Consider the following 23,681-nt stretch of genomic DNA (forward strand, 5'->3'; position numbering starts at 1 on the left):
TGAACCGGTTGGCCCAGGTGAACATACAGTATACATAGTTCTGTCCTGTGTTGACCTAGTCTCTTAGAACAGACGAGTTGGCTTCCGCAATTTTCAAATGCTTCCGCCATACCGTCTGTACTTCGTGGGGGAGAATCATGCACCAACCGGAATGGGAAGCAGAAAGGCGGGTCTTCCGCTCATTAGTCCAATCAGAATCCAATATGCCGGCAGAAAGGCGGGTCTTCCGCTCATTAGTCCAATCAGAATCCAATATGCCGCATTCGCGTGTCGTGATTGGTCGGATTCCGTAGAACTTCCTTCCAGTCTGAAGGTTTTTTTCCCAACTTCCTTGTGCATGTTCTGGGGGTGTAACGTACAGACTGTATATAGCTGCATTTGCCGGATGTAGATGATACAGTCTGTTTTAAGAGACTAGTGTTGACCCAGATCCAGACTGAGACAGGAAGCTGCAGATCATGTGACACATTAATGGAGTTTGATTTTCTGCTTGTGTTACTGCGGCTCTGCTATCGCCTTACACGCTGTGATGCTTACGCCACACATCCATACATTCATACAACAGAGGAAGTGGATTCAGTCTCTGGGGCAGGGTTGGACCCAAGGGGCTAGCTGCTAGTTCCGTTTGTGAAGCCAATGCGGAAGTAACTTAAAACTGCATTCTTTTGAATGGCCTGCAGCCCCCACTGGCTGCAAAAACAGGCTGGCTGCAACAAGATAAATACAGTGGCCATTTTCTCACTGTTGCTATGATATAAAAACAATATGAGTTGTTGTTGCATGTTAGAAAATAAGCAATTTCGGAAAGAAAAATTCTGGGTGAGTTAAAAAATCATTAAAAAAAGCCGAAAGTATGGTCCACATTGTAAAAAAAAACAGAAATTCTCCTTTAATGTGATTGTGATAGCTAAAGGGCAACAAGAATGCTGAGCTTTCAAATGTCATCAGGAGTCATTAATAACAGCATTAAACACATCATGTTTCATTAGGAGAGCAGTTTAAAAAACACACACACAAAGGGCATCCATAATTAGCCTGATCAGCCACCGTCCGTAATCAATACAAACACACATTATTAAACCATTAATCAAACCAATAACTAACAGCACTCAACGCCAGAGAACCTTATCATACTTTAGCAGTTACTGTGTTTCTGTAGTGCTGACAAAACATTAAAAATATATACATGGCAGTTTGAATTAAACTGAAGCTCCCTGCACTCTCCAGGGAAAATATTACACCAAACCCCCTTTAAGAAATATGACATACAAGTCCATAAAAACACACAACTCTAGAAACACAAAAGGCATCATATGTAGACAGTCTTCTTCAATTCAGCATTCAGCATTATAATTCATAAAGATCAACTGTATTTCTGTACAAACTTTACATTTGGATTTTGTCACCTTAACTCGCTAAACCAGCCTCCGTTGGTTAGCTGCACCATTTTAGTGGTACGAGACCATGGGAATGACAGTACAGGACGGCCTCTCTGACCAGCAGTGCTGTCTGCCACAGCAGATTATTTACAGATTATTTGAAGAGATGCTTGAACTGCACTCCACCTCAGAGCCTCTCAGCACGTGCACTTTTAATTTGTGTGGTCATTTGTTGGTTTGGTTTCAGTGGACTCTGTTGTCTGGCTCTGTGGGCCAGCTGGCCGAGCTAGAGGAGAAACAGCAGGGCGGTGGCAGGAGAGCAAGGCACTAACACAGCCAAGGTTAGCGGTTCCAATCCCACTGTGTAGCTCAGGGGTGATGTGGCGCAAATCAAATCCATGTTTATATTAATTTGCTCTATTGACTGTTATGACTCAGGGGAACTGCCTTTCCAAATGCTCAACTCAAATTAAATTCATATCTGAAGCACTTTTTAATAAACAGGTTTGTCAACCAACTGCTTTACAGCCCATGCCAGCAGCAAGATAAAAGTCCATATGTGCAGGTTTGACTCAAACAAACAGAATTTTCTGTGTGTTATTATGGCAGCCAGGCGGGTGGGAAATCATATTAAAACCATTTTGGAAAAAGCTTTTGAACTGATATCAGAAAAAGCATTTACCGTAATTTCCGCACTATAAGCCGCACCGGAGTATAAGCCGCAGCAGCAAAATTGCCTGTTTGTTACATATATAAGCCGCACCGGACTATAAGCCGCAGGTGTTTTAATGTTTTAATGTTTTTTTTTTTTTTTTTTTTAATTGTGTTTTAATGTTTAATTACCATATGTAAGGGTTCGTGCACAGAGGGGATTGTCGGGAAAGAGATGGCTGTTTGAGGAAGCTCCCATTTATTAACATTTCAACAAAACAACATAACACAACACCACCTGTGTGGTGAAAAGAGGGCAAGAGAGGAAATTAAAACAGAAGTGGATTTATAGTTAGAAAGAGTGCTAAAGAAGAGAGAATTCCGGGTTTTTTTTTTTTTTTTTGCTGAAAAAATCCATAGATAAGCCGCACCGTTATATAAGCCGCAGGGGCCAAAAAACGGGGGAAAAGCCGCGGCTTATAGTCCGAAATTTACGGTAGTTGATTTCACCAAGCGATGCAGGCAGCAGGATGGATGCCTACGAATGTCTCAACTTTCATTTTCCCTTCACACAGGTTCTTTCTTAATAGAATGTAGATGATAAGATATGAGCCATGGAGACACACACACACACACACACACACACACACACACACACACACACACACACACACACACACACACACACACACACACACACACACACACACACCTGCCAACAGTAGGTTGTGAAAAAGAGGACCCCTTTGAAAATGTTTTTTCCCTCACCAACATTTTGGCTAACTTTGGAGTGTTATTTATCCACCTTCCTGACAAGCTAGCTTGACATGGTTGCTACCAATTGATGCATATTAGGTCTTCTAGTTTCATGATACCAGAAACGTCACTCTGGCTTTAAAACTGAGCCCGCTATAGCCTTTGAAAGCAAATTTTCAACTATCGCAGTATTTCCAAAAATCGGCCCAAGCCTACTACTGGTTAATAATGTGTACATGTAAAAGCTGAAAAAATTTATAATAATAAAATAAAAAATTCAATGCTCTGGCAGACCACCAGGTGGAGCCCCACGGACCACCATTGGTCCGCGGACCACCGTTTGGGAACCAGTGCTCTAGAGAGCAAAGAACATAAATACAGATTAAAAACGAGCAAGAACAAGCAAGAACAACCATTTGAATTGCTCAGTACATGAGTACAAAACAAATGAAACGCTTCCAAATGGATGCACAGGACGATGTCAATCAACTTCCTAGTTTTAAACAGGAAGAAATACATATATTCTCTGAGTTTCTTCTCTCTAAGATGCAGCAAGCCTTTCTCCTTAGAGAGCTAAAACAAAGCTGTTTGGTATTTCTGACTATGCAAGACTCACCTCCGGCTTCGGATGCAGAAAACCAAAAAGTTTACCCTTAAACGGCATTTTGTGGCATTCATCTGTCCTGAGCCTTTTGTATCAAAGGAAAAGCCGCAGGGCTGAAGCGATGCGGATGTTTGGGAACAACACAGTTGAAGTCAGTGACACTGCAGAGCTGCAGGAGCGGATTAAAGAAGTGGGTCTGCTCTTAGAAAAATACTTTACTTTATACTTTATTTATCCCCGTGGGGAAATTCATCCTCCTCATTTGACCCAACGTCTACTAGGAACCTTCCTAGAACTAGGAGCAGTGGGCAGCCACAGTGCAACTCCAGTTATTTTGCCAGTGCCTTGGTCAGGGGCACTGACGGGAAGATTAACCTTTAGATACATGTCTTTGAGGGTGGCTGGAAACCACCATCAAACACCATACAGAAAGTACCTGGGACGGACCAGTGTTCAAACCCGGGACCTTCTTGCTGTGAGGTCAGGTGTAGGTTTCTTCTGTTTTAATTCAGGGCATCTCAGATGTTTTCAAATGATGAACCCCACATAGACAAAATTATTATTAATTTGACCCATGGACCATAGAAGATTATTTTGTTCAGTTTTGAATGAACCACTAAGTGGGGAGATAATATTGGTGGGATTGGTGGGAAACCTAGGATTTCAAGTTATTCGATTATATAATTGGGATAATTTCTCAATAATTAGCATTATTGAAATTAAACTAGTCCTTATTGTCCTATGGATCCCTGGAACCCCCTCAAGGACCACTGGGCATACAAAGATCCACTGACATGCACATTATTTAAGGGGGTCCCATTCCAGGGATCCTTAAGGAGGTTCCAGGGGTCCTTGAAGGGGTTCCTGGGTTCATTGAGGAAGTTTCAGGGGTTCTTCAGGTCTTCAAATGGTAACTTTGGTATTTTTCAAACTAGACCCTTCAGTATTTTCCCAACTTTTTGTGTCAACTAAGAGTTGAGTTGTTGCAGGAAGACAACGGTGGAAACGTGAGTGAGAGTAGGAGAGAGGGCAGTGTTGTAGTCAAGTCACTATATCTCGAGTCGGAGTCGAAGTTTCGAGTCCCCAGTGTTCGAGTCCAAGTCTGAGTCACCAAAGAAGAGTCTGAGTCGAGTCCTCATTACCCGAGTCTTGAGTCCAGAGTTACTGAGCATGAGTGTGAATCTACATGTACGTGGAACACATGTGCCTGCCCTTGCACAAAATGTAATGTCACGGTATTAACTCATTGAGTGCCATGGACGTCTTTCGACGTCCAATTAAATAGTGATGTAGAGTGCCACGGACGTCTTTCGACGTCCAATGCGTTTTTTGACAGTGGGATGTCGATCAAAGCCTTCCGCATTTCCTGTACAACTATTGTAGCTATTGGAGGTCTATAACCTATTTTACAGAACCCTTAGGTGGCGACAGTGCTCTCCAGATTACAGAAATGTCAGGAATACACAGCCTGAAATAGCCGTGATCAAAGAGAACCCGCTCATGCTGCAGTCCAGAGCCATGTAGATTGTTCTGGCTGCAACTGACGGTGCGTGCGAACACAGTCAATCCGCGCACACAACTGAGCCCTTCCGCCTCTGTCTGTCTGTCAGCATAGTTTCTCCACATGATTAGCCGCTAGAAAAGCAGCAGCCGACACTCAAAAGCCAAACCTTTCACTGCAGTCCGCGTGTGGCTTCTCCATGTTGCGCTGCCTGGGAGGCGGCGCACCAAAAGCACTCCGAAAATAGACGCTTGGTGCGTGAGGCTGTGTGTTACTAGTGTGGGGAGGAGTTTTCAGCTGAGGGGGGGGGGGGGGGGGGGCACGCAGGGCAGGACACAACTACACCACATCACTACATCAGAAAATATTATCTAGAGTCAGTGAATGTGCTTGAAATGCTGCATTTCACAAAAGGCTGAATATCTCAGCTTATAATTTGAAATGCCTGAAAACGCTGAAAACAACCTATCTTCTCCGGCTCATAACTAAAGAACGGAAAATGGTATCAATAAACTTTTTTTTGCTGATGATACAATAGAGTCTCCTTGTTCTTTTTGCGTGTTCGGTGTTTACATAGTAATATCACACAATATTCTGTGGGCCTCGAGAAATCACTGAAAACGCTCTGAAAACTCTGGCACTGGGAGCGTCCGTTCTCCAAAAGTGGCTGGCACTCAATGAGTTAATACAGCTACAGTATCAATATCATCTTATGCCAAATTCTCTCCTTGAGCTCCAAGTCTCATCAAAGTTAAGTTGTTGCAGGAAGCTATTGCTAGTAAAGCTATAAGAAGCTACAGTACAGTATTTCTCTGTAGGGCCTTCCATAATGTTGTCAAACACTTACAGTATACTGACAATCTGAGTCTGTCAGTGGCAAAAACAAAACAAGCACTTTTAGTGGATGATGGTTTGCATTTGCCCCCTTAGATTACAGCCTGTTTCTTGGCTGCCGGATGATCGATCTCACTCAATACTGGACCAATTTCAGAAAAAAGTCTCCCGATGAGTCACTCAGACACAAGTTGGGAAAATAGGGTCCAAGACAAGTAGAACAATTTCAAAGTTACCCTTTAAAGACCCTGGAAACCCAACATAAATATGCATTTTGAGTTCATCACACCACAGGAACCTATGTTAATCAGCCACCAGCCAAATTCGAATGATGATGAACGTTGCAAAGTATATAAATTTAGGTTTGAAAGTCATGGAGAAATAAGCAAAATTCTCCCCTCGCTCCCTCTGGGATTGTGTGGGCGTGTCCACATTGAACCTGTGTGTGCGCATGCGTCCGTCCGTGCATGCGTGTGTGTTTGGCTCGCTGGCCCGACTGCTTCCTCAAATTCTGGACGAATCATGAGCGAGGCAGACCTCCACACTCTGCCATGGCCGGCCACATTCGGATAGAGTCCGCAAAGACGCAGCACCACACACACACACACACACACACACACACACACACACACCCCGTGCTCCATTCGATAGAGAGAGACTGAGCAGGCTGCCTGCAGGTTCACGAAGGTTTTGTAGAACGGACTGAGCTTATGACGTGATAAGATTTTTCATTTGAGCACGTCGGGCACTGCTCTCTTCAATGCGGAAGTGGAAATCCAGGCCTTTATTATTTAAAGCGATTTTGGGGGTTTGGGTTGAAACTAATGTCTCCTACTTTCTGAGGCACCCAATTACTCACATAAGACCCTAAATAACATAGTTAGAAGGTTTTTGTGGATTTTGGTTTCCAGGGACTTTAAGTGGGTTCCAGGGATCCTTGATGGGGTTCCATGGATGTTTGAGGGGGTTCCAGGGGTCTTTGAGAAGGTTTCAGGGGTCTGTGAGGAGGCTCCCAGAGTCCTCAAGGGAGTTCCAAGGCTGTTTGAGGATGTTCCAGGAATCCTTGAGGGGCCCATGGACAACCACTCAATACTCAGTTGAGCAGTCATTGAAGAGTTTCGATTCAAATTGAGATATCCCCCCATTTAGAAAGAAAACGGCATCAAACAAAATTGTGTCGACCAGCACGGTAGATGGAGGTGCAGTTATACAAAATTTTCATTGTGATGTACATTGTAAATAATAATTCCAAATGGCATACCTCAGAACTTTGCTGACAAAATGGTTTGGTTTTGAGGGGATTGAATCACAAAGGTTTTTCCACATATTGGCTGAAGAATTAGTGTCAGAATGAATCTCTTTACCTGTTGTCTGTGGCGGTCGAGTTATGATTCCCTTCCTTTCAGCCAGAAGCAGCTTCTCCTCTGCAGCTCCAAACCCCTGCCTGCTCTTATCAAGACAGATAGCGCTCAGAGCGTTTTGAGACGCTACAGACCACAGGTTCTCTCTTAATAGAATGTAGATGATGATAAGACATGAGCCATGGAGACACACACACACACACACACACACACACACACACACACACACACACACACACACACACACACACACACACTCACACACACACACACACACACACACACCTCCCTCAAACATGCACACCATAAAAAGCAATTATTTACTGACCTTTTGACATCTCCTGGGGTTTGAGGCCATAATCGATCTCACATCTGGTGGAGATGGCAGAGCAGCGGCAAATTGACTAGCATGGGAATAATTTAATACACCCTGCAGTGCACTGACTTTGCTCTCATCCCTTCCTATGCATTTATCACAGCATCGTACCGCAGGGGGCCACAGGTTCTGTCAGCATTGTGCCACGGGGCCACAGGTTCTGTGACCCGTCCACCCTTAAATCATCTGAATTAAGCAACGTAACATTCTCTATGGTTATATCGATTTCCTCTGAAAGACAGAGAGGAGCTGGAGGGAGAAGGAACACCACTGAACTTAACTTAATCAAAGCATCAACTGTTTATAGTAGATTGATCCTCCATAGTCCTAACAGCTGCTTTAAACCTACGGAGGCCACAGACACACTGGGGATTCCGCTTTCCACCGGATCTTTCTGACATGACAGTCTGAGCTTGGAGGAAGGCCTGATCGAACGCTCGGTCCAGGCCGACGGTCCACGGTCAGGAAATATTATCTGATAGTCTGGGGTGGGGGCAGTGCAAAATGCAGTGCCATCTGGCTCCAAATTGACAGTATGCAGTACAGTGACACCATAGCAGATTGTTTGAGCATGGTGACTGATCAACAACTCAAAAGAACCTTCACAAAGTACAGATTGAGTGAGCACAGGAAAGCCTGGCTCCCTGCACAGCAAAGGCCGTGCTGTCAATGCACCCTCAGACAGACCTACACCTACACTTCCTCACCTAATGTGACAAGTATAAACATGTTAGAGAAGCACATTGATTTTTTTTTTACTAATAACAGAGGGTTTCCTTAATCTATTAGATACAGAAAAACTATAGCAGTCTTACTAGGGGAGGAGTCAAAGACCTGTGCGTTAGCAGCAGTCTATGTTGCTGTCTGCCATTAACTGAGGGAGAGTGACACACATGGTTGCTGTTACTGTGTTTGTTGTGTCTTGTAGTGTGTTTTGATATAGTACGTTTTGTGATTACTGTAATGTTTCGCTTTTCAATGTCTAAAACGCTTGCTTTGGCAAAATGTACAGTGCCAATGAAACCATTTGAATTTAGTTGAATTGAGAGAGGGAGAGAGAGGGGGGGGGGAGGCAGTGTGTCACTGGCAGATAAAGCTCAGTGCAGCCTCTCCAGACGTTCCCCCGGGGAGGCTACGCTCATTAATTGTAATTAATTAGTATCATTTAATATCCATGAGGCGCGGCAGCCCGAGGTCAGAGGGCATGAGTCGGCGCTCCATCACCCCACGCGCCACCCTGTCACCGTCCCCCTCCGCACCGCACGCTTGTTCCCAGACGCTACCGAGACACACCTCATTTCCCCCCAGAGAAAGTGTGTCCCTTTCAAAAAGCAATCCAACATTATAATTATAACACGCCCCAGCCAGATGAGAGTAAATGAGAAAATCAATGATGTGTTGTTTTTCCTCCTCTTTAGGCTTGTTTTTCCTCCTCTTTAGGCTACTTTATTTTGCGGCATTTTTCCCCGTGGCTGATGTGATAATCTCTTCCTCTGGTGAATAAAGGCTTCCAATAGAGTTCAGTAGAACAGGCAGCACCCATGCACTTAAGAAGCACAAACGGGGAAATGGCAGGCTGTGATGGAGTGAGCCTGATGGAATACAAACAGCCTTCAGCCTGTGGGGACAGCACAGACCAACACAGCGCTCACCTGCTTGGCAAAGCGTAATTGTTGGGAAACGCCGTTTCAAAAGCCTTTGACTCGCTCTCTTCAAGGAACACTTTGCCGATTTTCAACCAGCTTTGTATCTTTACAAAATCATAGTAGCCCATATCCGAAAACTGTCCGAAAACATCGCTGTTTTGATCAGTGATGTCATTTTGTGTATGAATGACATCACTGGTCAAACTAATTGAATGCCTGCAAAACTGTTTACAGTTTTCAGATATACTATGATTTAGTAACTACAAAGCTGGTTGAAAATTGGCAGTGTTCCTATAAGCACCACTTTGACTCAGAAGGTGGAGATGCTGTCTGAAGCGTCGAGCTGCTCCAGATCCCCAAAGCTTCAAACCTAGACTCTCTCTCAGTGGCCATTGATTGTAAGCTAAAAATAGCGCATGTTTATGTGCCAGCAGCAGTCAACAGACAAGCTGTATCTGTCATCTGTCATCCGACTCATGTGATGAGTCACAGTGGCTTTCGGGGAAGCCCTATTTTCCGGTGGGTGTGCACCGATATAACATGTCACATGCACGCACATACAGTACATGGACTTGCATTGAAGTGGTGTAATGTAACAAAGTATATGTACTTTACTTGATTATTTTCACTTTTACTGCACACCTAAATAAAATTTATATTTTTTACTACCCCTATATTACATTACCCCTAAGCAGCCCAATGATGCCAAAATCCATTGAAAACCCCTTTCTATCAATTCGTTTGGGGTTAGGTGGTGGTGTTGTTTTTTCCGTGTATATATTGACCCGGAAAAATAACTAAAACTCTAGTGTCCAGTCTAGTGTGAGCAGATTGGGGGGGGGGGAAATCTGTGAAATCACAGTGATCTGTTTCTGCTTTCAAAACAGGAATAGCATCAGGTCAGAGGTGATCTTGTCTTCCATCCATCTTTGTGTCTCAATCTTTGTTTGCTTCTCTGAGGGCTGTGAGCCTGTGAGGATAAAGCAGGCGGAGGGACCACCTGCCTCCATATCACAGCTGTAGTGCCTGTTAAGTGTTAAGGAACATTTGGGAAAGTGCGCTTTTTGTTAACAGTTTCCTTTGAAGAGTGAGGAAATGGCAGATTGTTACTTTCTTTTTGCTGGACTCTTACGCTATGAAAGGCTGTCATCACAGCAGAGGCAGAGCTGAAGAAAACAAGCTGTTAGAGCAGCCAGTCTTGCAGTAGCCAGCCATAGATACAGATATCTACATCTGGTGCACAACTCTTGAAAAGTGGAGGCCAGAGGCTAAGGCCTAAGGCCAAAAACAAAATGTGTGACAGACATATGAATTGACCACCCACAGATGGAAAGCCGGACTTCCGTAACAGCCCAGCCAATCAGATTTCACCACCGAAGTTCTGATGGCAAAACCCGGAAATGCTGACTTGTGATTCAGAACCGACAGTCGCTGGAAGCGTGCTACATTGGGTCTGACCATGTGAGACTACCCCGCCAAACACAATATCCTGACCAGGAGAAACTGGCCTGAGAATTATTATCAGAGAGCCAGAGGATATTAAAACGTCCTGCCAACTTCCTAAAGGCTGTTTCCCTTTTGCCAAAACAGGCCCAGGACATGCAAATGTCTGTGAGCTGAATTTGCATATCTTGTGTAAACCACAGGCGGCCATAAAATGGTCCAGGAACTGCACGTTAGATGGCTTAAAGGCTTTGCTGCTAAATATTTAATTTCTTAATGATTGAAGAGAGAAAGTCGTTCGGCAGGAGGCTTGTTGATGGGGTCATCTATAAGAGGGTGTGTCCTCTTGCTCGTTAATGCAGGTGGAGACCCGGCCATAGTTCTAATGATACGCTCATTAGCCGGCAGCCGCATCACATAGCTGATATTGGTACAGGTAGCTGCAGCATGCTGCTAATAACTCTTGTTGATATTGGTACAGATACAGTAGCTGCAGCCTGCTGCTAATAACTCTTTGTTGGTTTTTGATGTTAGATGGTTCAACGCCTGCACGGCTAAGAGGACTGATCCTTCCACTGCAGACAAGATTTCAGTCTTTGTGAAAACATAAAACATCAGCAACAATGGAAGCACAAGTAGGAGATTTTGACAAGTAGCTGGCTGGTTCTTGTCACCTCATTAACTATGCATACTGTCAGCCAGTCAGAGAATTCGGGGGTGTAGTTGACATCATTCACACCAGGAAGAAGACTGGAATTCGACATGTGTTTGGATTCTGTTGAAACCAAATGGAGAGTTTTTTCAAATTTCCACAACGCTGTTATGATAATTTGGCTTACTTTACAGGTCCTTTGTTAAATTATACCATGAAATAAAGAAATGTCACTCGTGCGCACGGTGGCGCAGTGGTAGTGCTATCGCCTCACAGCAAGAAGGTCCTGGGTTTGATTCCCGGCTGGGACGCTGTGGGCACTGGAGGTGTGTCCGCATTGCCCACGGCCCAGGCGGGGTCGTCAGAGTTGACATGTTCTCCATGTGCTCCCCTGTGGTTTCCTCCATATAGGAACCCCGCTGCTAGAAAAAAAATGCTAAAAAGAAGAATAAAATAAAACTAGAACGGGCAAAATTTGCTGAAACAAATTGTGCTTGCTGCGGCATGACGCTCCGCCCCCCTTGCACTGCCCCTGCCTTAGACCTCACCCTCCCATCCAGTATAAATACAGTCTCAATCGGCACTGTGTAGCTAGCACGTGTTTAGGCTGTTGCAAGGGTGTATTAACTGGTTTCTAGGGTGTTTTCGGCTGATCGCTATAGGGCGTTCGTGGATCGTATTTTTATCAGCTCAGACTACATACGTGCACACGTGGACGAAGTTTGGTTCCCATCGAACAATGTGGTCCGGAGTTATGGTGGTTTTTGTGAACTAGGCCCCACCCACTAAACTTCGCAAGTCGATTATATCGCAATGGTGCGGTCTTTCAAAAAACTGTTCGATAAGTTTTGTGCGGGGCAGTCCACACATGCTGTGTGATGTGGTTTGGTGAAGATCGGACAAGATTTGAAGGAGAAATAGCGAAAAAACACTTTTCGACGAAATTCAAAATGGCTGAAAATCTAGTTAGACAGAAATGGGCGGGGCCTATATCAGCAGATGCGGAATGACCCAAGGAATCCAGGGAAAAAAGAATTTTGAATGTAGCCCTTACGGTTCAAAAGTTATGGACCAAAACGTAAGGACGGCTGTTATAGCGCCACCATCTGGTCAACTAGTGTAATTTTCCAGCACATAGTAACAGGTGACTCTGTGAACCTACCTACGAAGTTTGGTAGTGGCAGGTCATACGGTTTCTGAGCTACAGCTAATGTAATGGCAACGATTGCAAAACCCCATTCACAAAAAAATCGTACGTTATCGCGAATATCGCGAAAACTGTCCAACGAACCCCTTAGCAATGCAAATGCGCACGATTCCTCAATGAGCCGCACGTTTTGATGTCTCGCATGTCTACGTAGTGTGAAAACTGTAGGAGAAATGGCGAACCCAACTTTTGGGAACAAGAAAAGATCAAGAATAATAAATAAAGGAGAAGTATGAGATATTCCAAGATTGTGCTTGCCTATCAGCAAGCACAATAATAAATGTCACTCCAATTGCACTGGACCTTTAAAAGAAGAATAGTTCAATTCAGTAGTGTATTTATATAGCACCAAATGACAACAAGAGTCATGTGGCAATGGAAACCATTTCCCGACAAGAGCATGCACTTAGTGATGGTGGCAAGGAAAGAGACCCCTTGTAACAGGAAAGAAGCCTTGAGCAGACCTGGCTGGTTGAGAGAGGGAAGGAAATATGGCAGTAATAATGACAACTATAATAAATAAGAACATACTGTAAGTAGTAATAGTAATACACAGCTACAACCTGTATAACCCCTGCAGGGATGAGAGAGCACAATGACTCCGGGGACGATTTGAGTTGGTGCTCGGTGCCCATGGGCTCCCTTCACATTAAACGCTTCCATCTGCTGTTTGGTCATTTTTCTCTGCTGACTTTTAATTACAGCACCCCGCCCGCCTCCAAGCTGTTTGATCTGCAGCTCTGTAACCTCATCAGAGCCACCACTCAGCACCAGGCCCCGCTGCTGCTGGCTGTGCATTTACCTGGTTATGTACATTCACTCTTGGTGTAACAATGCTCTCATCTATTTTAGTTGGCGCTGGGGGGGGGGGTGGCAGGCCACTGCTTTCAAGTCTGAACTGTACCTGGATTTGTTAGAAAGATACAGCTTTTCACCAGCTAGGGCGCTGCTAGATGATGTCACTAGGTTGACTGTACATTACAGTAATAAGGAACGTTTTGATGAATCAAGACAACCACAATCCAAGTCAGAAACACAACAGCATGCTGTGAGCCTGTTAGAATTTAAAACCCTTACTACCAACACTTATAACTAGCCTGTACTTAATACTGTACTCTACTGTATTGTACAGTCAACCTAGTGACACCATTTACCAGCGCCCTACAGTAGCTAGCGAAATGGTGAGATGTTGATCATCTTTCTAACAAATCTAGGTACATTTAAGACTTGAAAGCAGTGTCCAGTCTTGTCTGAGTTGAAATGCAAATGAACTACAGTAGTTATATGATCAAATGTTTAAATATCAAATGTTTTATATCAAAAGTTTAAAATCATCATCAACACCAACGCCATCGTTGACTTTTGATGAATGAATGGATGAAAAGGCCACAGAGCACACTGTGGTTACTGTGAGTGTTTGTCAGGATGTGTTATCACAGATTATGTACAGTGTAACATTTGATAAATTCTAACTGACTGACAAACAAGCTAGTTAGATTTTGGTGATCTGAATTTTATACCATTTAGACTTTTCTTCTCTTCAATCTTAACTGTTATGCTGTGTTCATGTGCTGGTGGGAAAGTCAGAGATCTGGGACTTCCAAGCAGGCTGCTAAACGGCATTCCTTTTGTGATTTTGTGAGAAAATCAAACCTGGAAGAGAAAATGCTAAACAAACAGAAACCGTTGCAGAGGTGTTGGTGGGATTTAATGTATTCCATTGGTTCCATATGGTCCTGTTTTTATGTGAAGCATACATATAAATACATTTTATCATTGATATTATTCAAGAAAGAATTGTATGCACTCCAACAGCTGCCAGACTAGACACTGTGCTGCTGTTTGAGTCTCAGTCAAACTCAATGAGAAACCTCCACAAACAAACACTGTGGTGAGAAAACATCGTTATTTTTGCTCTGCTGATGAATCTGACACAACGTTGACGTGAGTGATAAACAATGGGCTGCATAATAAGACTATTAATGTAAATATATGCAGCCGTGTCAGACATGCTGTATGCCCGCTGACGTCAGCACAGCTGGGATAGTGTTCCCACCGTACTCATCTCATCATGGATAACCTCTGCAATTAGTTTGCCATTTATCTCATTTCCAAATCTAATTGAAACAGAAGGACGCCTCGACGCACAAGAGATATGGGAAAACAGAACCAAGTCCGCCCTGCCGAGAAGGAATTACATTTGCCCTGATAAGTGATGTTTAATTGAAGTGATGGAGCTGTCTGTCAGGATTGCCACACCTTATCTAGTGTGATGGACAGTCTCATCTGCATCACATCAGTGACTGAGACTTGTTAGCAAACAGCCAGTTGCTCTGTGGCCACTTTTCGCCATGGAACAAGGTCTCTCTCAACATTACATCAGTGTGCATCGTGACCGCATTGCCCTCGCAACTTTAACTCATTCCCCGCCATTGACGTGTTTTTATGTCAATCCGTGTTTTCACCTCCATGCGATAGACGGCGCTGTTGGTCACCTTATGAAGTGCTACTATACTCCTAAATTCGCCCAGAAGCCAGAGTTATTGAGTAAAATTGAGTAAGTGGGTCCCTATCCTGTTTGTCAGTCACAATTTTTATAAGAGGTGCAGCCGCTTCTATACGTCACATGTGTGTCTGTTTGTAGCACGAGGTGTCTCTTTGTAGCATATACTGCACCGCTTACTTCAGCACCTCGGTGTGATTTTTTTACACCTGTCTCAGCAAGTTAACCAACCAACCAAACTTCCTGCATTAGCTTGTAGATGTGCTGTATTTCAAATGAATAGTCTGGACTTTTTGGGTGCAATTCTCTTACACTGGATGTTTTGCCTGCTTGCTTGGCTTTCTTCTTCCTCTGTATAAGCGGTGAAAGTAAAATTTCACCCTTGTGCTGTTAAATAATTTCAGCAAAAAAAGAAATAACATTATCGATTAATCGGTTAATATGTTTGATCGATCAAATTCTTGTTTATTGTTGACTAATCATTAACATCCCTAGTTTGTGTACATTCAGAGTGACCAAGAGAAATCAGCAAGACGATTTTGAAGTATTGCAAAATACATCACTTAACTTGAGTAATCTAATGCAATACGTTATAAATTATATTTTAGGGCATGTATTCAGTCATCTTTAGTGGAATACATTTTAAGAGTAACGCTCCCAATACTCGTTGTGCTAAACTAAACCGGAAGAGGGTGTGACTTTGGCTCTCTATGGTGTCAGACTTTGATATTTTAAAGAAACAGGGACAGCCAGACAGCTGACAATTTTGACCTTTAATTATAGCAGCCATCAGGCCAGTCAGTGTCATTTTTTACCCCAAGACACATTGCCCCTTCAGGTTCTGTCAACTCAGAGCAGCAGTGTCAGAGATCACCTGAGATTTCACTTATGACAGACAAACGGACACACACATTTCTCTTCCTGGTGGATAACCGGCCAATGATTGGCTGGTTATCGGTGACGTCACCTCGAGATGTTTCCAGCAGCTCCAGTGGAGTTTGATATGAGAAAATGTTTCAGGATGTCAAACATCAGCACTAAACGTCAGGTTTTGGTGTTCAACGGTCATCAGCATCACTCTCTCTCCACTATGACTTTACCATTTTACCATTTTACACCCACTGGTTCCAGAGGAATGTTTTTTTTTTTTTTTTTTTTTTATCAATGTTTGACTTGGGATTCAACCAGATGCCTGCTGATAGATTCAAATGGGGATTGAATTTAAGCCTGATTGGAATTATTTTCAAAATCCATTGTATGTTTGTGAGTATAGGATGGGTCTGAGCCTCTTTGGACAGTTCTGCAGTGATAAAATGGGGGCGGGAGGGGGGGAGCTTGGGTGGCAAGCTCCAGTGGACAAGGTGCCTGAGGCTAAAGGTGTGATAGTATAACCATAATTTGGAAGGCCCAGCCCGCCCTGGTCCACTGGCCTTTGTAGTTTTTGTAAATTAAGCCTGGGGCGCTTGCCATTCCAGATAAAACTGTTACAAATCTTGTCAAATTGTTTGAAGTATTTAAGTAGAAATCTAACTGGAAGTGCCTGGAGAATATAATTGAACTTGGGTGCGCAGGTCATTTTCAATACATTAGCTTTACCCCACAGTGATAGGAAAAGGTGGGGCCATCTTTCAGTGTCTGCTTTAAATTGATTCAGCAGAGGTTCAATGTTGACCCTTGTGAGGTCTGCTAATTAGGGGGAAAAGTGACACCCAGGTATTTGATGCCGCTGCTGGGCCAAGATAAGTTTCCTTTAAACATAGTCCTAGGGCAGCGTGGCGTTTGTTGAGGGCTTCTGATTTTAGCCAATTAACTTTGTAACCCGACAGATGAGAAAATGTGTCTATAATATTAAATAGCGCAAGGAGTGCTCAGGCTCGGAAACAAAAATAAGGATGTCATCCGCATAAAACATCAACTTGTGAGTTGATTGGCCAATTGGTATTCCCGGAATTAAAGGTTGCAGATGAATGACTGTCGCCAGTAGTTCCAGGGCCAGTGTGAAAAGACCTGGGGAGATTCCGTCACCCTGCCTGATCCCCCTTACTAGCTCAAAACTCTGCGAAATCAACCCATTAGTCAACACTGCGGCGTTGGGGTGGATAGTTTTATCCAGGTCATTTTAATCGTAATTTATCGCTAAAGCCAAATGACTCTATGGCGAAGAATAGGTAGAGCCACTCAACCCTGTCAAACGCCTTTTCTGTGTCTAAAGAGATGGCAGCTGAGGGGGAATCGTCATTATGGTGACCCACCTAAGTCATCTAATATTATCAGTGTAGCTGCGTTTGGGGATGAAACCCACCTGATCAGGGTGGACCAAGGTGGGAATGACTTTGTTAAGTCTAATGGATAGAAGTTTTGAAAGCACCTTTTCATAATGGCCAAGCAGTGAGATGGGCCTGTAGCTTTTGCAGTCTGTTGGATTTTTACCGCTCTTTAAGATTACGGTGATAACTACCTCCATTAGAGAAGGGGGAAGAGAGCCACTGCTGAACGCCTCCGTATGAATTTCTAAAAATATGGGGGCCAGCTCCTCAGCATAGCACTTATAAAACTCTGGCGTAAAGCCGTCTAGGCCAGGGGCTTTACCAGATGGTAGACTTCTAATGACCTCCAGTATCTCCTCCACAGTGATGGGTGCATCCAACAAATCACATTGCACCATTTGCATTCTAAAAAAAAAAAAAATCTACTTTTTTATCTGCTTAACAGTAATTGTATTAATTTGCAGAGTTCATTGTAAAAAAAAAAAGGGGGTCTATGGGGACTAACATTATCACACAGGAATGAATACAATTGGGCTCATTGTATCCAGTCTCAGCTTCCCAGTCATACCCAATGTATGCAATTCCAATACTGTTTACGGCCCCCAGCATGCAGAAATATTCAAAGGCGAAAATAACACATTTGCACTGCATTCAAAGAGCTGCATTATTTTGCACCCGCCCCCCCCCCCCCCCCCCACCAAAAAGGGGGGAAAAGCATGGGATTAGCATAAAGTGGGTATGTGTGTAAAGGGGGGACTATCTCATTCTCCTTAAAGGAACACTCCCCCCATTTTCAACCAGCTTTGTATCATTAGAACATCAGTAGTATATCAGAAAACTGTAAACGGTTTTGAAGTCTGTCATTTAATTTGACAGTTATTGAGTGTTAAAGTGTGGACCAGTGACATCACTGGTCCACACTAACTCAAATTAATAACTCATTAACTCAAATCAACTCTCAATAACTGTCAAACTATTCATCATTCATCTAGTTTGACAGTTATTGAGAGTTGATTTGAGTTAATGAGTTATTCATTTGAGTTAGTGTGGACCAGTGATGTCACTGGTCCACACTTTAACACTCAATAACTGTCAAATTAAATGACAGACTTCAAAACAGTTTACAGTTTTCTGATATACTACTGATGTTCTAATGATACAAAGCTGGTTGAAAATGGGCGGAGTGTTCCTTTAAGATGAGCCCTTTGAATATGCCAGTTTTTCCCTCGCCAAAATTTTGCATAACTTTGGAGCATTATTTAGCCCTCTTCCCGTCAAGCTAGCTAGCATGACATGGTTGGTGACAATGGATGCCTTAGGTCTTATAGTTTCATATGATATAAGTCTTCACTTTAGCTTTAAAAAATGATCCTGCTACAGCCTCTGACAGATAGTAATATCGGCCATGCACGTCCACGATTTGTTTTAATGAGGTTGTCAAATCCATGACAGGACAAAACAAATTGACCCGCGGGCCCCAAATTGGGTGGCCATGGTCTAAGCGCATGGCGCAATTGCATGTGGGGGTGTGTCCAAGTCCACTTTTGTTAGTTAAACTAGTGTCCTCTAGAGAGAGAGTGGCGTCAGCGGAGGACCAAAATGCGAGACTCATTAGCCAATGAACAGCCAGGAATGGGTCTCGCGCTACTTTTGCATGCTAAAATAAAGCTGATAATGTACAATTTGATTCAAGGGATGAAAAACCCTTTCAGAGTACAACACAAACTGTCTATTTTGCTGCAACTTGACAGTGCTGCTTAATCCAGGACCTTACTTCTTGGAACTCTTGAGAGTAAAAAACTGGTCCATTGGAGTGAATGGAGATGTCGGGACTCTTCTATCTACACGGCTCTGAGTTAAACTATCTTGGCACAGTGCAAAGGGGTTGTATTAAATACCTTAATTATTCATACAGTAGGCGTATTTTGGGCGTAAGATGAACTCAACCAATCAGAGTGTCATCTCCCATGCCCGACCCATGTGCAGTTGTACTTTGGCACACTGCTATTTAAATGGCATATTCGGCAAGTTGGATTAACGTGCGTCGTGGCAATATACTGGTAGGAATCTTTGGGGCAGATTGCCAGCTCACCACCTAAAATGAGTCTGGTCGTAGTTTTAATGCAATTCAGTGATTTAACCATGCAATCAGTGCTGGCTCGTGCCAATCAAGCAAAACTAACTTGCCCATCCACATGTTTATCAACTATTTCACATACATGTAGGGTTGCCAACTCACTTTACAACTCACAAATTAATCCGATGCCCATTGTTATTTCCACGCAATGACTCCACAGCATTAATCAGTTCTCTCTAGAGATATACCGATCGACCGGCAGGCAATCTGGGAACCCATCGGTTAAACAAACAAAAAAAAAAAAACTCTCTAACCTCTGGGGGCAGCCCCGTTTCAATGTGGTGCAACAGGAACTCAAGAGGCGCGGTCGGCAGCGGAAGAAAATCTCTTTCCGCTCCCTGCAAGCTCTGCCATTGGCTCCAACCGACCTGATCTGCCCATTAATGCATTTATTTTCCGCTCCCTGCGTGTCGCTCTCAAATGCGTTCATTGCTATGAAACAACAATAACAACTCTAGCTCGTTGCTAGTAGCAAGTAGCAACTTGCTATACGCTGAAAATGGTAAGTGTTGACTACACACCGGTCACATTTTGATCAGGTAAAGCGCAGCATGCGTGCGAGCGCAGTTGCACCCCTTCTGACGGAGCCTGCCGGCAGAGTTTCGATGCAAGTCGAAAGTCTGTCTCGAGAGATTAACCGGCAGGTGTCTGTGGAGAAAATGTCTGTGGAGAAAATGAATGGGGAACTCGCAAAAAATGTCTTGTGAGTGTTCAGCTCTATTGACAATGAATGATTGTGGGCGGGGCAATGTGGAGGGCTGGAGTTTGTGTGAATCCTGTTGACTGGTGCTGCGCCGGGTAGAAGTTCGGGTCCTTTGTGTTTTACATAATCATCAGTATTCCCTAAATATGGAGGATCACTGTCCAAACACACACATCTTTTCAAGTGAGCAGCTCTGGGCTCTGCCCGGTCATATCTCCTCTCTCCGTTTGCTGTTTGACATGCTGTGTGCATGGCTCATTCATTATGCCTGTACAGACGTGTCATCAGTCTTTCCTGCCGGAGCCGGACACATCCCCCGCTGCCTGAGCTGCTATTAACATTACATTATTAACATACATTGGCTTTGAATTCTAAGTTCCTATTAATTCAGAGAAGTCTCATCCGATGATGGAGGGTGCAGTCCAGCAGTTAGCTCACCGCAATTTACTCCTCCGCTCTGTTTTCGGCCGAGGGCGTAATGGAAAAGCACAGTGACTTTAATAATGGCAATTACTCACCAAACATTTCAGGAACTTGCAGAATTTTCAAATAAAAGATGATGGCGTCTTCTGCGTTATTTGATCACTGCTAATGAGATGGAGCGGAATGTATATTTTCATGTGAATGGGATAATGTGTCTCGTTTCTCATTCTCCCAAAACCTTTATGAGTTCCATTCTGTCTGGTGGCAAGGACACACTGCAGCCTTCAACCTTTTTTTCTCTTTCTTTTCTTTCTTCCTGATGAAGGGAAGTTGATTGTGTAAAAAGCCTGGTTGTTCTACAGCTGCTCTCTCTATTTGTTCATTTTACATTTTGAATTGTTGTATTTTGTGCCAGCAGCACAATGCTTTACCTTAGTTCCCAAATTCACTAGTTTCTGCAGTCATAATCCTATATTGACGTTAGCTCACCCTCTTATGGAAACAACAACATTTGTGTGATGAGGTTAAGCGCGCTTCCACCCAAGCAGGCCAGCAGGCTGGTCCCGTGCTCTCAGAAGAGGGCAATCGCAAGGTGCCTCTTCATCGGAGTCATGACTCTGATGAAGATTGACGTTAGTCAATAAAGGTTTATTCTACACTTAATCCGTGTGCTCCAGTATCTGTGGATGTTATATGAAGTCTCTCCTCAAAGATTGCCTCTTCTGAGAGCATCGGGCCAGCCTGCTGGAATCAGAGCGCTTGAAGCGGTTCTTTTAAGTTCAGTAGTCCTCAAATTATATTAACTAGAAATGTCGCGGGCTTCGCACACTCCTTTCTAGCATCCCTCGCGGCCTCACGCACGCTCGCCCCCGCTCAACTGGCAGCGCTCATTTGTTTCTACCTGTGCCTCGTGGTTTGCCCCTGAGGTCTCGCCCACTTTGCGGGCTCGCGGATGCAGCTCGCACGATATGGGTGCTTGCCCAACCTCGCACGCTCACCGTGCTTACAGCTCGGTCTGCTGTGCGGCCTCGCCCGCTCGACTGCCATGCACAAGCAATTGTGGGCCACGGAACCTCGCCTTATTATAGTAGTGAGAAATGACGTGAGTTTCAGTTAGCTTTTCACAGAAACATCTGGTAGAAATACTTTTTTACTTTGATACTTGATTACATTTCAGAGACTTTTGCAAAACTTGTACAAAAGTAACAGTACTTCTACTTAAGTAAAGAACGTGTGTACTTTTCCCATCTCTGCCTGCAGGGCTGGAGAAGGTGGGGCGCGACTCTTCGTACGAGCAGGAGGGGAAGGTGCAGTTTGTGATGGACGCGGTGTACGCCATGGCCCACGCTCTGCACCGCATGCACCATGCGCTGTGCGGGGGATCCCCCGGCCTCTGCCCCCGCATGGCCAACATCGATGGCAAGGAGCTGCTGGCCCACATCCGCGCCGTCACCTTCAACGGTAAGAAGCTGGGGTAAGATTGCGCCTGCGGCTGGCGAGCCTGCAGCGCAGCTGGCATCCCTGAAAATGTGACTCAATGCAGCTGACGTGAACAGCCCAAGAATAATATCATGTTGATGGGGAGATAACAGGAGAGAGTGAAAGCTATTACCAAGTATATGCACTACATTCTCTCCTTGGGCTAACGTCTAGTCATTGAAATCCTGGTGAAATCACACAATTTACTCATTTTGCTGCAGGGTACTCCCCTGCGACCTCCTCGTCAAGCTGACGTTCGAGTATATACTGTACTGTAGGTCTAGCTGCCGTCGGCAAGGCCCCAAGTCGAGGCTGATGTTGTTGTAGCATGTTTTCCGCATTACAGATGACCTCGTGGCGACCCCCACTTCTGACACCAAGGCAACAGCACAGCACAGTTGCGGTGTGTTGGTGGCACTGGATCGGCCGGCAGAGAGAGGGAAGTCTTTGTCAGCAGGAAGTCTTCAGATGCTTCAGATGCGCTCTTTAGGGATGCCTCGCCTCATTATTACACACCATACATGGTCACCATCCTGTTCTCTCTTTTTTCTAATTATTTTTCTCCTTTTTTCATATTCATTAGTTTCGCCTCAGTACACTCTGCTATGGTTTGATGATCCATCTCCTTTTACACAGCCTTGATAATGTCATCAGAGAGGGACACACTGTGTGTGTGTGTGTGAGAGAGAGAGAGAGAGAGAGAGAGAGAGAGAGAGAGAGAGAGAGAGAGATGGGAGAGAGAGACAGCGAGAGAGAGGGAGAGATGGAGAGGGAGGAAGACAGATAGACAGATAGATAGAGGGGGGGGGGGACAAGAGGGAGAGAGACAGAGCCAGAGACAGATAGAGAGAGAGAGACAGAGAGGGGGGCAACAAGAGGGAGAGAGGGAGACAGAGGGGGAGAGAGACAGATAGAGAGAGAGCAAGCTTCTGATTCACTAATAAACACACCCGGCTGAATCTGTGTAGAAAGAAAAATAATTTGACACTTCACAGTCGCTGCAACATTTAATATCCACATCCAATGTCTCATGTCACAGCAGATGTAGGGAAGAGTGTGTGACTTTCTCTCTAGTTTATCTTAGTAATAGACTGTTGTCTGATACTTCTCCGTGATAATAACAACTTTCAGAGCATTGACATACTGTATCTCTAATATATGGACGATGCGTCTCCACTTCCTACTGCTATGTGCAATAATAAAGCCGAAATATCTGGTTTTAGCGAGTGGCCATCTTGCTTGTTTGATGTCATTTGGAGGCAGAATCTGCGCAGTAGAGTTGGGCTGAGCCCTCTCAGCCGTGTCACCGCCTCATGGAGGTTTGAGAGTGGCTGTCACACCTGTCAATCACTCCTTTTTATATTGTCAAATAACTATTTAGAAACAAACTTATCAGAAAAATGTGTGCTTGAACAGCGTAATAAGAACTACAGAATAAGAACTTACTCATGTAAACACTTGTGTGGGAAGCTTCCTTTAGAATGATTTAATTCAGAATGGGGAAAGAATGTCTCATGTAACCGCAGTTAAGGTTTTATTATACATGCAATAAACCACAAAGAGACAGTGAACTAAAACATATAGACAAGACTATTGGTTTCTGCTGACATTTTTCAGGAGTTGAAGTAAAAGATTTCAGACTTTTTCTATGCACACAAAAGGCTTTTCCCCCCTCAAATTTTGTTCACAAATTAGTTTCAATCCAATTTCAAGTGTTAGTGAGCACTTCTCCTTTGACAAGATAATCCATCCACCTGAC

At 44.0% G+C, this 23,681-nt stretch overlaps 1 protein-coding gene across 1 annotated transcript in view; it reads left to right on the forward strand.

Moving 5' to 3' along the window:
* The window catches only part of LOC310792978 (metabotropic glutamate receptor 8-like), a gene marked incomplete at both ends in the record, with an annotated part of 160,115 nt that overhangs the window by 93,839 nt on the left and 42,595 nt on the right, over positions 1 to 23,681 (forward strand). Inside the window, one exon of the mRNA XM_083654735.1 lies at positions 21,704 to 21,904. Coding sequence (XP_083510861.1) covers positions 21,704 to 21,904 — 201 coding nt within the window. The remainder of the gene's footprint in view (positions 1 to 21,703; positions 21,905 to 23,681) is intronic.

Source organism: Poromitra crassiceps (genome assembly GCF_964638095.1).
Source record: "Poromitra crassiceps genome assembly, chromosome: 18".
In the NCBI taxonomy this organism is placed as follows: domain Eukaryota; kingdom Metazoa; phylum Chordata; class Actinopteri; order Beryciformes; family Melamphaidae; genus Poromitra; species Poromitra crassiceps.